Source organism: Lupinus angustifolius, chromosome LG03 (genome assembly GCF_001865875.1).
Source record: "Lupinus angustifolius cultivar Tanjil chromosome LG03, LupAngTanjil_v1.0, whole genome shotgun sequence".
In the NCBI taxonomy this organism is placed as follows: Eukaryota; Viridiplantae; Streptophyta; class Magnoliopsida; order Fabales; family Fabaceae; genus Lupinus; species Lupinus angustifolius.
In genome coordinates, this window is record NC_032011.1 from 26,569,713 (window position 1) to 26,583,613 (window position 13,901).

Genomic DNA, 13,901 nt, shown 5'->3' on the forward strand with positions numbered 1-13,901 from the left:
TTTTGTGTTTCATCTTTTTCGATGTACTGAAAAAATAGCAATTTCATATCTATTTATTCTATTATTTATATGAATTAAATACTGATTAAAAATATGACTTTCATGATAAATTTGGTTTTTGAAGAAAAGAAAATAAAGGGAACACATAACTTTTTATTTTTAAAACAAAATAGTTAAATAATGTTTTCATAATTTGTATAATATACCAAAATGTGTATTTGATTAATTTAGTAGGGGTCCTATCTCATATTTGAATTTGCTATTACTTAATGCATAATAACTCATTGTTGTCATAATCTGTTCTAAATTGACTATGACAAGGTTGTATATTTGGAAATATCCAATTTATTATCATTCTTATATTGATTTTTATATTGGTGTGAAAATACTTAGTTTAAAATTGAGAAATAAGGAGTTAGAAAGTGTTTGGAATATGTTGATATTGGATAATTAAATAAGGTTGAGACAAATAACTTAAGTGAATATTGTGAAAAGTGAAATTGATAAATCTTGCTAAAAGACCAATTAACCCTATCATATGGTAGAAACACAACTTCAAGATTAATCGGTTTAATCGGACGTTAAAGTGACATAGGTCCCGTATTAGGTTTAATCGGTTTAAACAGTTAAACAGTCCGGTCTGACCTGATAATTTCGTACATAATTAATAATTTTTATTTATAAATATATAGCTATATATAAATGTAAAACTTTATATAATTAATAATTATGTATAATTATATTGAAATAAATATTAGAACATTGTCCATTTTTTTTTTATTTTTAAGTGAGCTGTCCGGTTTATTTCCCGGGTTAATTCGGTTTAACCGGGTTTAACACGGTCGGACCGGATTTTCTTTGGTTCAAAGCGGTCAAACTCTCATTCGGTTAAGACGGTAAACCAAAACCGTTTTCAAGTCCAGTCAGCGGTCAGACCGTCCTGTTCGGTGCTAACAACACTGATCTAGAATCGTTAATATCAACACATTTTGAAACTAACCCATTTTTTTTAGTAAAGGTTATCCTTAAACTCATTAGTCACAAACTAGATGAGTTAATGGATAATTTCATTTCAATCTTGTAAATATAAGCTAAGGCTATATTTTTACTCTCTTTTCATCCTTCACATAATCCATATATATTTGGCTTCTTATCCTTTAAATTACTTTTAGCCATGATATGATGTAAGAATTTCATTTCTCCATCTTCACCCCAAATAACTTTTACATTCATATTTTCTGTGATAGTTTATTCACTACTCAACATTTATTACCACACTTAACATTCTTTGAATTGTAGCAATAAATGTCTTGAAGAGACCTTGGTCACCTTCCTCTACTCATGCATGAAAATAACCATCCGAAAAACAAATATGAAAAGAATATTCTAAATCCTTTTATTAATCGTCATGCTTGATAAATAAGGAATATATGGAATGTTTTTTATATTCCCAACAAAATGCATTATCTTTGCATTTAATTTTTTTTTTTCATTTAGTATAATGAGATTAATGAAGATTTGTTGAAGTCTCTTCCATCTAGATCGGAAATCACGATTCTCAAATTGATTAGAATATATTTAGGTATTCCTTTAGTTTTATTATTGTTTGAATGACTAATATTCAATTTATGTGAATGACACTTGTTAATCTCGAAATCGAGATGATTACAAAATTACCTCCCTCCGTACCCGAAGGATTAAGGGGAAAAATTCACTGTCACACGTGAAGCGTAACCATTGGATAAGAGCATTCCTCCACTTTTTTAATTCCGATTATACCCCTACTTTTCCCATGGAATTCATCTGTATATCCAAAATCTTCGAGGGAGAGACAGATAGAAGAAAGGTTGTTACATCCTGTGTTGGGATATCGCCGGAATTCTCTTCGATCGTGTCGGAATTTCTTTCACCGTCACCGGAAAATTTTGATTCTCCGATCGATTCTTCGTCGTTGAGCAGATATGGTGAATCCGTTGGTGGCTCGTGCGACGAGTGACATGCTAATCGGTCCTGATTGGGCTTTGAACATCGAGATCTGTGACGTACTCAATCGTGACCCTGGGTATTTAATCTATCATATTTAATTCACAACACGTGTTTTTAGTGCGTAATTTTCTTATTCTTATTTTGAATTTTTGTGTATTTGATCGAATAGTGCATTGTTTTTGCGGTTAGTTAATGGCAAAATCCGAAGTAAAAAGTGAGTGATTAAGATTTATGTTATATTCTGTTTAATATGAATGGATTTTGATAGCTAAGTTATATAATGGAATTAGTGTTGATGATATTCCTTCTCTGATCGTTGTGATTTCACTTTTCCATTGCTGATAGGCAATGGAACAGCAAATACCTCCGATTATGAAAATTTGATTTCAAACTGATTGTATTTCTCCTCTGATCGTTGTGATTTCACCAGAATGATGGCTTGACTAATATGAATTCTACAAATTTCTATGCGGTCCTAATATTTGTGGCTATTCAGTTATGTTTTGGAATTTGTCACTTTCTAAATTCGGTCATGTTTAATAGCTAATACTTTAGTCACTTTCGTGTCTGTGCCTATTCGGTTATGTTTCGAAATTTGGAAATCTGATATTATGTTTTTAAGTTGATTACAAGTTATTTCAATTTGTGCATATTTATGTTTCTATAGAATCCTGAGTTTGTAAATGAATTGTTCTTTTTCTTTTCTTTTCACTTATATAAATGCTGAACTGCCATTGTGTATATTGTTTTTAGTTTTCTTCTCGCTCTGCACTTTCAAGTTGAGAACTCAGTTTGGTTGTGATTTATCAGGCAAGCAAAGGATGTTGTAAAAGGTATAAAGAAGCGGATTGGGAGTAGAAATTCTAAAAGTCAACTTCTTGCACTAACTGTAAGCACATATACTTCATTTATATGTTTTTTCAACTCATATCGTAATATTATTCAAGCTGCTTTATGGTTTATGTATCCTTTATTTGTTTTTTTCTTCAGATTTCATTTTAATCTGAAAATTTGGCTCAGTTTATTTTTTAATGTTCCTCTCTGTTTGTATGGAATGGATATATCCTTACTCTCTCTGTTTGTGAGGGTAAGTCTGCATACATGTACTCTTCCTAGACCCTACTAGGTGAGAGCCCCGTGCAATGGGTCACCCTTTTTGTTTTTTATGTTGGCCGATAAATAAGTGGTGAAAACTTTTGTGATAAAGTGAAATTTTACATAGATCGTTGTTTTGGTGTCTTCTTAGTTGCAGTAGTATGCTTACTGAATTGTTGAAAGAAAAGGACTGTTCTAAAGGAATGAAGAATGTAAAACCAAAATTGTTCTATATCTTCCTAATGTTGTTTTCATCTTGGGAAGAAAATGGGAATATTAAATTCTAGGAATACCTGTAATAGGTTAGGATTTTACTAATCTGAAAGATATCCTCCTAACAGTAAGTTATATGCCTTATATAATTTCCTGCACTCACAACTTCCAATCTCTTATTGCTGTCATTCTCTAACAACATGTGAAGGTGTTAGATAAGCCCCTAAGGTTAAATTTTTAGGATTTGAGAAATATGGAGAGAAAAGAAAGGGGAAGGATATCCAAAACACAGCCATAGAGGAAATGTCTTCTGGTTTGAAATCAGAGAGAGTAAATGAAAAATCTTCAACAAAAGTCCGAGCTATAGAAACCCTAATTTATAATAAATCCTGACCATTAGAATAGATGTGATTCTATAAGACATGAGTAAAAATCAAACATAAAATAATGCCGCTACAGTCCTAAGAACAGTAATAATCTAAAATATCTCAAACAGAAACTTAATGTTTAATTACAGTCAGCCTCCTTTGTTTTTCAGTAGTTGATTTCTTGTATCATGCATATTTGTGTGATCATTATCTGCCTTTTTATTGCTTTATTATGTTTGGGGATTGTTTTGACATCAAATGTTTCTACATGATTGTTTTATTGGGGACCATTAAAATATGATACAGTGTTGCAATTAGGGATTTCTTTAAAAAAAGATATGAAATATTGGCTTCCGTTACAAGTTCTAAGTGGTTGAGTTGTAGTGGAGTCGAGTCATTTTGTTAGAATTGAATAGCAAGCAATTAAATTATCCTAATATCAACTGGACACTGTTTGTTCGAGTGTGCGTTACGTGAAGGTTTTTAGACATTTTCTTTAGTATGCTACTTTCCTTTTGATGTTCAAAATATCAGTGTTTCACCATAACACTATGCTTGTGGAGCTGAGTCGTTAGCAGTGTGTTCTATTTTCCTTTTTGCCATGCTTCACTAGCTGTCTAAATTATGATTGTTCAGATAGGAAGGATTCTTTCTGCTCTTCATATAATCTGCTTTTCTGTATCATCTTTAACAACTAGAAAAAGATCATTTGGTTTTCTACTGGTCTGCTATATTCTAGCTGCTGGAGACTATTATAAAGAATTGCGGGGACATTGTTCACATGCATGTTGCAGAGAGAGATATTCTTCATGAGATGGTGAAAATAGTTAAGAAGAAGGTATTCATATTTCTTAAATGTTATCATAGCCTTTTTATGTTATACTTGCTTTCATCTTGTAAAATATTTTATGTTATTTGTCTTGTCAATTGTAGCCTGATCCTCATGTTAGAGAGAAGATACTGACTCTAATAGATACATGGCAAGAAGCTTTTGGAGGGGCAAGGGCAAGATATCCACAGTATTATGCTGCATACCAGGAACTGTTGGTATGTTTACCACAAGCTAAATGCTTAGATTTTTTTCAGTATTTCCTATTCAGTTACCATTATGATCAGGAAGGAAAACAGTTCATTTGAACATTTGTTTTGGACATAATGTTCTCATCTGATTGCTTTTCTGGGATTTGAGTGATAATGGTCACAGTGGAATATTTGCATAAACCTTGTCAAAATTATTGTTTTTGTCTAGTTGTTTTATTCTCTTAAGGATTTGTTTGTTTCAGCGTGCTGGGACAGTATTCCCTCAAAGGTCTGAGCCATCTGCACCTGTATTCACACCACTACAAACACATCCATTGGCATCATACCCTCAAAATGTACGTGATTCTGATGCTTCTCAGGGCACAGCTGAATCCTCTGCAGAGTCGGATTTTCCAACCCTAAGGTACATTTCTACCTCCTTTTTTGTTATCATCTGAAAAGAAGTTGACTTAATTTTGTTGATTCATATTCTTAGTTTTGTACTTGTAACAGATCTTTGTTTGACAGAATGTGTTAAATAATAAAATAAGTATGTTTTTTGCAGTGTGGTCATGTATCATAACTATATCTGTTGTACGTGACAGCTTTTTTTTTTTGCAGCTCATGACACACTTTGAAGCTACATGTTTTTTTATATTTTATTTTTAAATTTATAACTGGCCTTGCCGTATCCCTTTTTTAAATTGAGATGATTGTTGCATCATCTTTTTCCTGAAATGTCAAGCAAAGTTAGGTGATGTTTAGATAGCAAGTGGTAAGTAAAAGATAAGCATGCAAAATTTAGCTTAAGGAAGGAATCCATATTTAACTGTTTTTTAATAAAAAAAACTTGCCCATTTTCCCCTAGATCTATGTGTATCTGTCTACCTGAAAAAGTGATGGATAATTAGATTTAAAGCCCCCTCTTGGTTGTTTCTTTATATGACAATACCAACAGTATATTTTGTTTCCTAGTCTGGATAAATTCACCAGTTTCTTTTAAACTGGTAAGAACTTGAGCTGAAATAATTTCAATGGATTTAAACTACATTCACCTCTTTTCTTTGTAGTTTAATGAGCATATGCTACTTTTTATATGTACGCTGTTGCTATAAAGATCAGGCTTTCTGCAATTGCTATTATTATTATGATATGATGATAACAATTATGCTATGTATTCCTGATTACCATATGTAATTATGCATTGATTTCCTTTAATTGAAATTTCTATTGCCAGTTTGACTGAAATTCAGAATGCACGCGGTATTATGGATGTTCTTTCTGAAATGCTCAATGCGATAGATCCTGATAATAAAGAAGTAAGATGTTCAATTCAAACATTCTAATTATTATGTATATCCATCTCATAGAGATTCAACAAAGTTTTATATTGGTTGTCGACCGCCTAACACAACCTTCACCTTTTATCTGGGCTTTGGACTGACTATGGTCTATGTATAGCATGAAGCACACATAGGCAGATATTCTAATTATGATGTTTATGAATAAAATTATTCAGTGGAGTATGGTTTATATTCACCGAGTTGCACATTTTATGCTTCAAAAAATTTATGTTTTCTTTTCATTCCAAAATGATTCATTGAATGAAATTAATCCCTGAATGATTGAAGTTATGTTAATGTGCCCCCCAACTGTAGTTTTTTGAGCTATAGCTGCCGACTTATGGGTAGGATAGTTATTCACAGGGTTGTGAAAATTGTTTTATGGGGACAAAACTGGTTCAGGTTTCCATTACTGGTACTACTATTATAAGGCATAAAACATTGAAAAGTTTTGGCATGGAACTAAAATTGACAGTTAAAAGCTTTGGTATCAGCTTAAAACTGAGTAGAAGCTGCTGATATGAAAATTGTAACTTGGCCAAGTATATTTGGTCTTTTGATATAATTGGGCTCTTTGGTACTTTAGTTTGGCAGTTGATGTGGCCTTTCTGAACCCGCCAGCAAACAGGCACTTAAAATGTCCTCCTTTAAACATTTAAATCCAAGTGACCATTGGTTATCATGTTTAAAATTCAAACTCCTTTGTGACATGTCGAGTATGATTGTTTCTATTTGTAGGGACTTAGTCAGGAGGTTATTGTTGATCTGGTGGAACAATGTCGAACATACAAGCAGAGAGTGGTACACCTTGTTAACTCAACTACGTAAGATCTGATGTCCCTTTTCCTATCATTATGATATAACTATGGCCATGTTTTCTATTCTTTATTTGTTTGATTCATGTGAAGTGCACTCTTACTTAAATTCCTTTTCTAAATCCAAAGAAAAAGTATCCAGGTTATTTATTATGGTGTTTCTCTGTTTATTTTCCAGGGACGAATCACTGCTATGTCAAGGACTTTCTCTAAATGATGATCTGCAGCGTCTATTAGCCAAGCATGAATCCATTTCCTCAGGAACTTCTGCTCAAAATCACACTGAGAAACCTAAGATTGAACCTTCTGGAGCACTTGTAGATGTTGATGGTCCTTTGGTTGATACGGGAAATACTAGTAATCAAACTCATGGGTTGGTGTCTTTAGTATTGTTCTCCATAATTTCTCTGCATTCGTTGGCATTTGTGACTATCAGTTACCCAATTGGAATTCAAATAATTCATTTTTACCCTATTGGAACCAATGTAATTCATTATCATTTGCTATTTTCTTGGCATTTTAAATTTTATAATTCAAAATAAATTCCAAATTATACGTGGCATTCCTAAATATAGTTTATATTTATTCTAATGGAACAATGTTTTTGCTATTAGAAATAGAATTGAAAATGATTTTTTACGGTTGGCTTTAAAGCTAAGTTTTGTGAAGTTCTGTGCTGTTCTTTTATTTTTGTTATATTCTGACCTTTTCTAGATTTTCACTTGAGAGTGTTATATGCCACTATCAGAAGTCGCCAATTTTGTAGTTTACTTCATGCATCATTAATCAAATGTTTAGTCTCTTGCCGTGATGAACTAGGTCTTAAGTTTTAGTTTTGACTGCAGACTTGCATTTATGTTCTTTCTTGTATAAATATGCAAATGTAGATTGATTTAGGAAACTACATTCATATATGACTTGACAATAACCTGGCTTCTCTTGTGCCTTCTATATGGTTCTTCCTTCATTTTTATATATTTTTGCAGATCCTCTTCTAATGCTGAAGCAGGGTCCCAGACATTGAATCAGTTATTGCTACCTGCACCTCCCACATCAAATGGATCTGCTCTCCCTGCAAAGATTGATCCCAAATGGGATCTGCTCAGTGGTGATGACTATAACTCACCAAAAACAGAGAATTCACTTGCTCTTGTTCCTGTAGGAGAACAGCAGCCAACCAGTCCTATGTCTCAACAGAATGCTCTTGTTCTTTTTGATATGTTTTCTAATAGTAACAATGCATCAACTGCTGTCAACGCCCAGCCAACTAATGTTGCTAGCCAAACCAATCAATTAGGTCCCCAATTTCAACAACAGCAAACTTTCATATCTCCAAGTGCACTTTACCCCAATGGAAATGTGCCAAATGGGGGCTCACCTCGGTACGAGCATTCACCATATACACAAAGCATAGATCCTGCCTGGAGTGGTCAGGCCGTGCAGCAGCAACCGCCTTCACCATTTCACGGTGCATTTATGCTTCTTTGGCTCAAATCATTTCACAACTATATTCTCTTTATTTTAGCAATACTGCTTTTTATGTTGGTTATTCACATGTCGTCAATATTTTCTTTCGCAACTGACCGGCAGTGATTTGCTGGGTTGGTGACTGGTTGGGTTTTGGAGTATACTACAGTATGGAATTTGTGCTTTGATGTTTCATGCATTACTCACTTTTTTATTTTTTGGTTAACAGGTACACCGAGTATTGGATCATTGCCGCTGCCTCCATGGGAATCTCAACCCGCAGACAATGGTAGTCCAGTAGCAGGCACTCCATATCCACAACCACTGCAAGCCTCTCAAATGGTACAGAATGCTGCATATCCCCAGGGACCTCAAGCAATGGGAAATGACCACGCCGTTGGTATGTACATGCAGCCAAATGCTAACAGCCATTTGTCAACAATCAATAACCATGTTGGTCAAAGCAATCAAGTCGGCATGCACCCGCAGTATATTCAAGGTGCTGCAGGTCCCTATGTGGGAATGGTTCCACATCAAATGCAAAATGGTTCTGCTGTGTCCATGTATCCACAACAGATGTATGGCAACCAATTCACGGGATATGGCTATGGTCAGCAACAAGGGGTTCAATATGTTGAGCAGCAAATGTATGGTCTATCTATGAGAGATGATAGTGGTCTGAGAAATTCACATCAGGTTTCTGCTGCATCTTATGTGCCATCTGGGAAACCTTCCAAGCCAGAGGATAATTTATTTGGGGACCTTGTTAACATGGCAAAAGTGAAGCCAAAATCTCCTCCTGGCCGAGCCGGTAGCATGTAGGACTGCGACTGCGTTTACATTTTTCACCTGTTTCGTAACTCTTGTCCTAATTTCTCTCTCTGATTTTCATTTTACTTATATTAATTTTAATATATGTATATTTCCTTTTGTTATTATTGTCACATATTGTGTTGCTTATCTGGCAATTGGCATTAGATTTTGGGTACATTTGTTCTAGAGAGAAAAGATTGAAAATTTTGGATGGAAAAAATGGCTAGAGAGCATCCATAGGGTGTAATTGTAGTTTTGAAATTTATCTTCGTCCTCTTTTCTTATGGGAGTTTTTATGGTTATAAATCGTTTTGGCCTTCCCTTAAAATTGAGGATGAAAATTCATGAACTGGGTCTCCAGTCAATTATTCATTCAAAATGTATTCCCTATTTCCTCATCCAAAACAACTTTGCGCTCTATTTCGCCCAATCATGAATTACATGAAGAGACGTTCCGATAGAGGCTGAGCAAGAGAGACACTCCAGAGGCTCATGAATCCAAAGACTACGACGGGCACTAGTGAGGAAACCATCATGCAAAACTCTCCATAAATGAAGCCTCTATAGGTTGCTATTATGACCTGAAACAATGATATATGCGTCTTTAAATGTGAATTGTTCAGTGCTACTATCCTATGATCTAAAACCAGCATATCAGGTCCATCATTATGTGACGGAGGCAAAATGGACCTAATGCTGTTCACTATCTCTCTGGGCAGAGAAGATTTAAGATTTTCATATTCCACTGACCCTCCAAAGTGGACCAAATTTTGAATCAAGTTCGAAAAAAATGAGAGACTAAATTCAAGAGAGAAAAGTGGACAAAAAATGAAGTGTGTTTCTTGCCTAATCGTGGAAAATGAATAGACTTTATGCTCCTTCTCACTAATTTCATCATGGCTGAAAATAAAACAAGACTCTCAGTTTAATAGTTTTCTATATCATTATTATTTAATTTATTATTCATATATGAATGATAAATAATATAATAACATCACATCAAATTTTATACTGATGTCATATAAAAATTACACTCATAAAATAATAGTAGTTATTAAATTGAGTAATAATATATCTTACAATATAAATGATAATTTCAGTTGTAGACAAATTATTAACTTGTTATTGTGTAATGTGTAGGAAGATTGGTAATATAATATATGATTTGTCTTTTAAAATATTATGAATCTACTATTAAAAAACTTATAAAAATGAAAAATTAAGAGAGTGGTAGGTGTGATGACATTTCCAGAGGTTGTGGGGCCCTTGGTCTTGTAATTTTCCAATTTTACTTTGACTTTAAAATATATGCATTGAGTTAATGATGGAGGATTGATTCAGTGTAAAAAATATTTACACATATTAAATCATTTTATTTTTCATCTCTTCATATCGCGATCCATAATTCACTATATCGCGATTCATTTGTTTCCTTTCTTTAACTCGCGAAATCCAAACGTACCATTCGTCACGGTACGATATTTTAATTCCTCCATAGTCATCGTTACTTGTTTTCTCATCGAAATTCGATTTAATAAAATGTTTTTCTTAATCACACAGTTTAATTCACTCTGAAGAAGATTATTCCCCACTTTCTGCATAATATTCAGCATGCAGGTTAGATTATATGTTATGTTATGTTATGGATGCAATTTTTTTGAATAACCTAATCTTTTAGTGTTTTCAATTGAATAGTTATTTTTCTAGGTAATCTGAAATGAATGTAATTTTTATGTTATATGAAAGACAGTGTGGTTTGAATTAAGTTGCAGCATGCTGGTGATGCTAAAAATTGGATTTGTGTGTTTATTTTCTGTACACATGATTTTTTTGTTATCACCTGCAATTGTAAATTTGTGATATACTTGATTAGTAACTGTGAATTGTGTTTTTTTGTTGCAGGCTTCGCGGGCAAGGTTGTTCAAGGAGTACAAAGAGGTGCAACGAGAGAAATCGGCGGATCCTGATATTACACTAGTCTGTGATGATTCTAACATTTTTAAATGGAATGCCCTCATCAAGGTATGCACACTAAGATGCTTCCCCTAGACATGTTAGAATCTAGGTCTGCTCTATGTTTGGTCTATTTTATAAATATTAGAGGACAAGACAATGTTTCGTTGGATGAGAACATTGCATTTGAGGATTGGATACACCGGATATGATAAGGTTAGAAATGAATGTATTCGGGCGAAAGTTGGAGTAGCTGTTATTGTTGAAATGATTGTAGATTTATGCCTTAGGTGGTTTATACATGTGCGGAGGAGACCAGTAGAAGCCTCCGTAAGGAGAATAGTTCAAAATTTCAAATGGAAGTTAGTCTAATTCCTAGAGGATGGAGGAGGCCAAGAAAAATCATAGGTGGAATAATTAAGAAAGACTTAGAGATTAATGCTTTGTCGATGAACACGATTTAGATAAAACATTACAGCATCATCCGATCCATTTAGCCGACTCCACATAATGGGATAAAGACTAAGTTGTTATTGTTGTTGTATTGGAGAACAAGACAATAGAGTTAAAAAGTAAGACATTTTGGTTTTCACTAAAAGGGTGGAGCCAAAGAGAACAGAGCTTCTATCCGCTCATCAAATACGACCTTAGACTCTTTACAAGAGTTAGCATCTTAAGATATTCAACTAGTCTGTGTTGTGATGATTCTGACATTTGGTTTTGTTTTAGGGACCCTCGGAAACTCCTTACGAGGAAGGTGTCTTTCAGCTTGCTTTTTCTGTTCCAGAGCAGTATCCTTTACAGCCGCCTCAAGTCCGATTTTTGACTAAAATATTTCACCCAAATGTGCATTTTAAGGTGGGATGAGTCCCTTTTTAAGTAACTGTAAATTTTTTGTTTGCTGCTACTGTCTCATACATATAAAGTGTGTTCATATATTTCTGAGGAGAAATAGGTTGTCATAATCTATTTCACAGATGAATGATATTTGACTTTATCCATCTAAGTGGTTGTTTAAAATGTTTCTAATAGTTGTATGGTAGGGAGTGGATGAGTTTAGATACCCTGGTACTCCCTGCTATCAAGCGTCAATGTTAAAATGAACAAGTTTACAACTTCTAACATAAACTTGCTTTAGTGCACATGTATGATATTTGTGATCGATGAGTATTTGCCTATGGGGACATGGTCTCAGCTGTCTTAGTTACTTTCTATATGGCTGGAAGACTGAAGCATTGGCAATTCATGGAAGGCTGATAAGTTAGCTAAAACTTAGCTCTATGCCTATTGTTTACCTCCTTGAGTTTCATAAAAGACTCACTGGAGTCGCTTATTGATTTAAATTTGGTTTGCTTAACTGACATTTTTTTGGGTAAAAGCTTCAATGATCGATTTTGGTTTTCATTTAGTTCATTGTAAGTTTGATAGGTAACTCTTCTATTGAATTGGTGTCTTGAAATTTTTTCGTGAATGCTATTTAAATATCTTTGTAATTTTCCAGACCGGGGAGATTTGTCTTGATATCTTGAAAAATGCTTGGAGCCCAGCTTGGACTCTTCAGTCTGTCTGTAGGGCTATAATTGCTTTGATGGCCCATCCAGAACCTGACAGCCCACTGAATTGTGATTCAGGTTCGCAAACTTTCTCCACTCCTTATGTTCTTCTCATTTGTCTCTTGTTTCATGGAATCAAAAGGATGTTTTATTATCCTTTCCCACTCCCCAAATGAAAAAAAATGAACTGAAAGAAAAGAGACTTGAATCCATATGATACTCATACTCCACGTTAGTGTTTTTCATCTTTGATTATGGGAGATCAGATTGAAGTTGGATTTGAAAATGCAAAAGATGTGCTGATTAACTATTTTAAACTTTCACATGTTTATCAATTGTGTCCAAGACAATAAGTTGAGGTAGTGGAGCACTAGAATCAATTGTTTCACTTAATGGAGATCTTTCTTGTCTTTGACTGCATTTGTCACATGGTTATAGAACCATCTGGTACTGCATTTCCAAATTCTTGGGAAAATAAAGAAATTCTAGTCCTTAAGCCCTCAACTCATCCCAAATAAATGCACTCGTCCTATGTTATGATATTAAAAGTTGTACTATGAAAAAGGACTAATTTTTCCACTTATTTTCTTTTGGTGTCACAGGTAATCTTCTGCGTTCAGGTGATGTTAGAGGGTTCCAGTCCATGGCAAGAATGTACACTAGGCTTGCTGCAATGCCAAAGAAAGGTTGAATTATTTCAGATAACTTTTTCCAATGTTTGTCTAGGCTATTGGGAGAGTATATGAATGTACTATGTGTTTGAGTCCAAAGACTTGTGATAATGATAAGTTAGTAATAGGAACAATTGTTCTTTGTTGTAGTCTTGATTTTTTTAAATGTATGCATTTGAAGACATGGCTTTCATTGTTTGTTTTATGTTAGAGTTGTGACTTGTACAAGAAAGTGTAGGTTTTTTTTGGTAATACCAAGGATATTCCCCCACCTTTTGAGTAAGGAACTAATCCCTATCGGGGTGTGACTGTCCTTCCCAACAAATGTCGTTTTAAAAAATCCTTGACCTTTTAGAGAGAGAGAGAGTAGGTTTGACTATCAAATCTAGCCCTCTGCTAGAACTGAGCTCAACTCGCATGATTGATTCTTTATTTAGATTAAAGGCCTAAAACTGGTTCCTGAAAAAAAGAGTTGAAGGCCCTTAAAATTTCTTGAAAGGAACCCCTGTTGCCATTTTACCTGACTCTCTTAGAAAGAGTAAGGGCAGGGTGTTACTACATATATTTTTAAAACTTGCAAATTGTAATGCAATTGTCACTAATA

At 34.1% G+C, this 13,901-nt stretch overlaps 2 protein-coding genes across 3 annotated transcripts; both read left to right on the plus strand.

Annotated features, from left to right (window-relative positions):
• LOC109344209 (target of Myb protein 1-like) lies at positions 1,806-9,422 on the plus strand. The gene is made up of 10 exons (XM_019582866.1): positions 1,806-2,062; positions 2,797-2,875; positions 4,402-4,500; positions 4,596-4,709; positions 4,946-5,106; positions 5,920-6,001; positions 6,764-6,849; positions 7,019-7,213; positions 7,827-8,308; positions 8,537-9,422. The coding sequence occupies exons 1-10, from the start codon at positions 1,962-1,964 to the stop codon at positions 9,127-9,129; spliced, it is 1,992 nt and encodes a 663-aa protein (XP_019438411.1). The 5' UTR covers positions 1,806-1,961; the 3' UTR covers positions 9,130-9,422.
• On the plus strand, positions 10,477-13,519 carry LOC109344210 (protein PEROXIN-4-like). Of its 2 annotated transcripts, XR_002107300.1 has the most exons (7): positions 10,477-10,593; positions 10,681-10,737; positions 11,023-11,142; positions 11,803-11,931; positions 12,575-12,704; positions 13,229-13,405; positions 13,438-13,519. XR_002107300.1 is itself a non-coding variant. In XM_019582867.1 (6 exons), the coding sequence occupies exons 2-6, from the start codon at positions 10,732-10,734 to the stop codon at positions 13,315-13,317; spliced, it is 474 nt and encodes a 157-aa protein (XP_019438412.1). In that variant the 5' UTR covers positions 10,477-10,593; positions 10,681-10,731; the 3' UTR covers positions 13,318-13,519. The 2 variants fall into 2 exon arrangements, 1 of the variants encoding a protein (XP_019438412.1); XM_019582867.1 differs by having other exon boundaries at positions 13,229-13,519.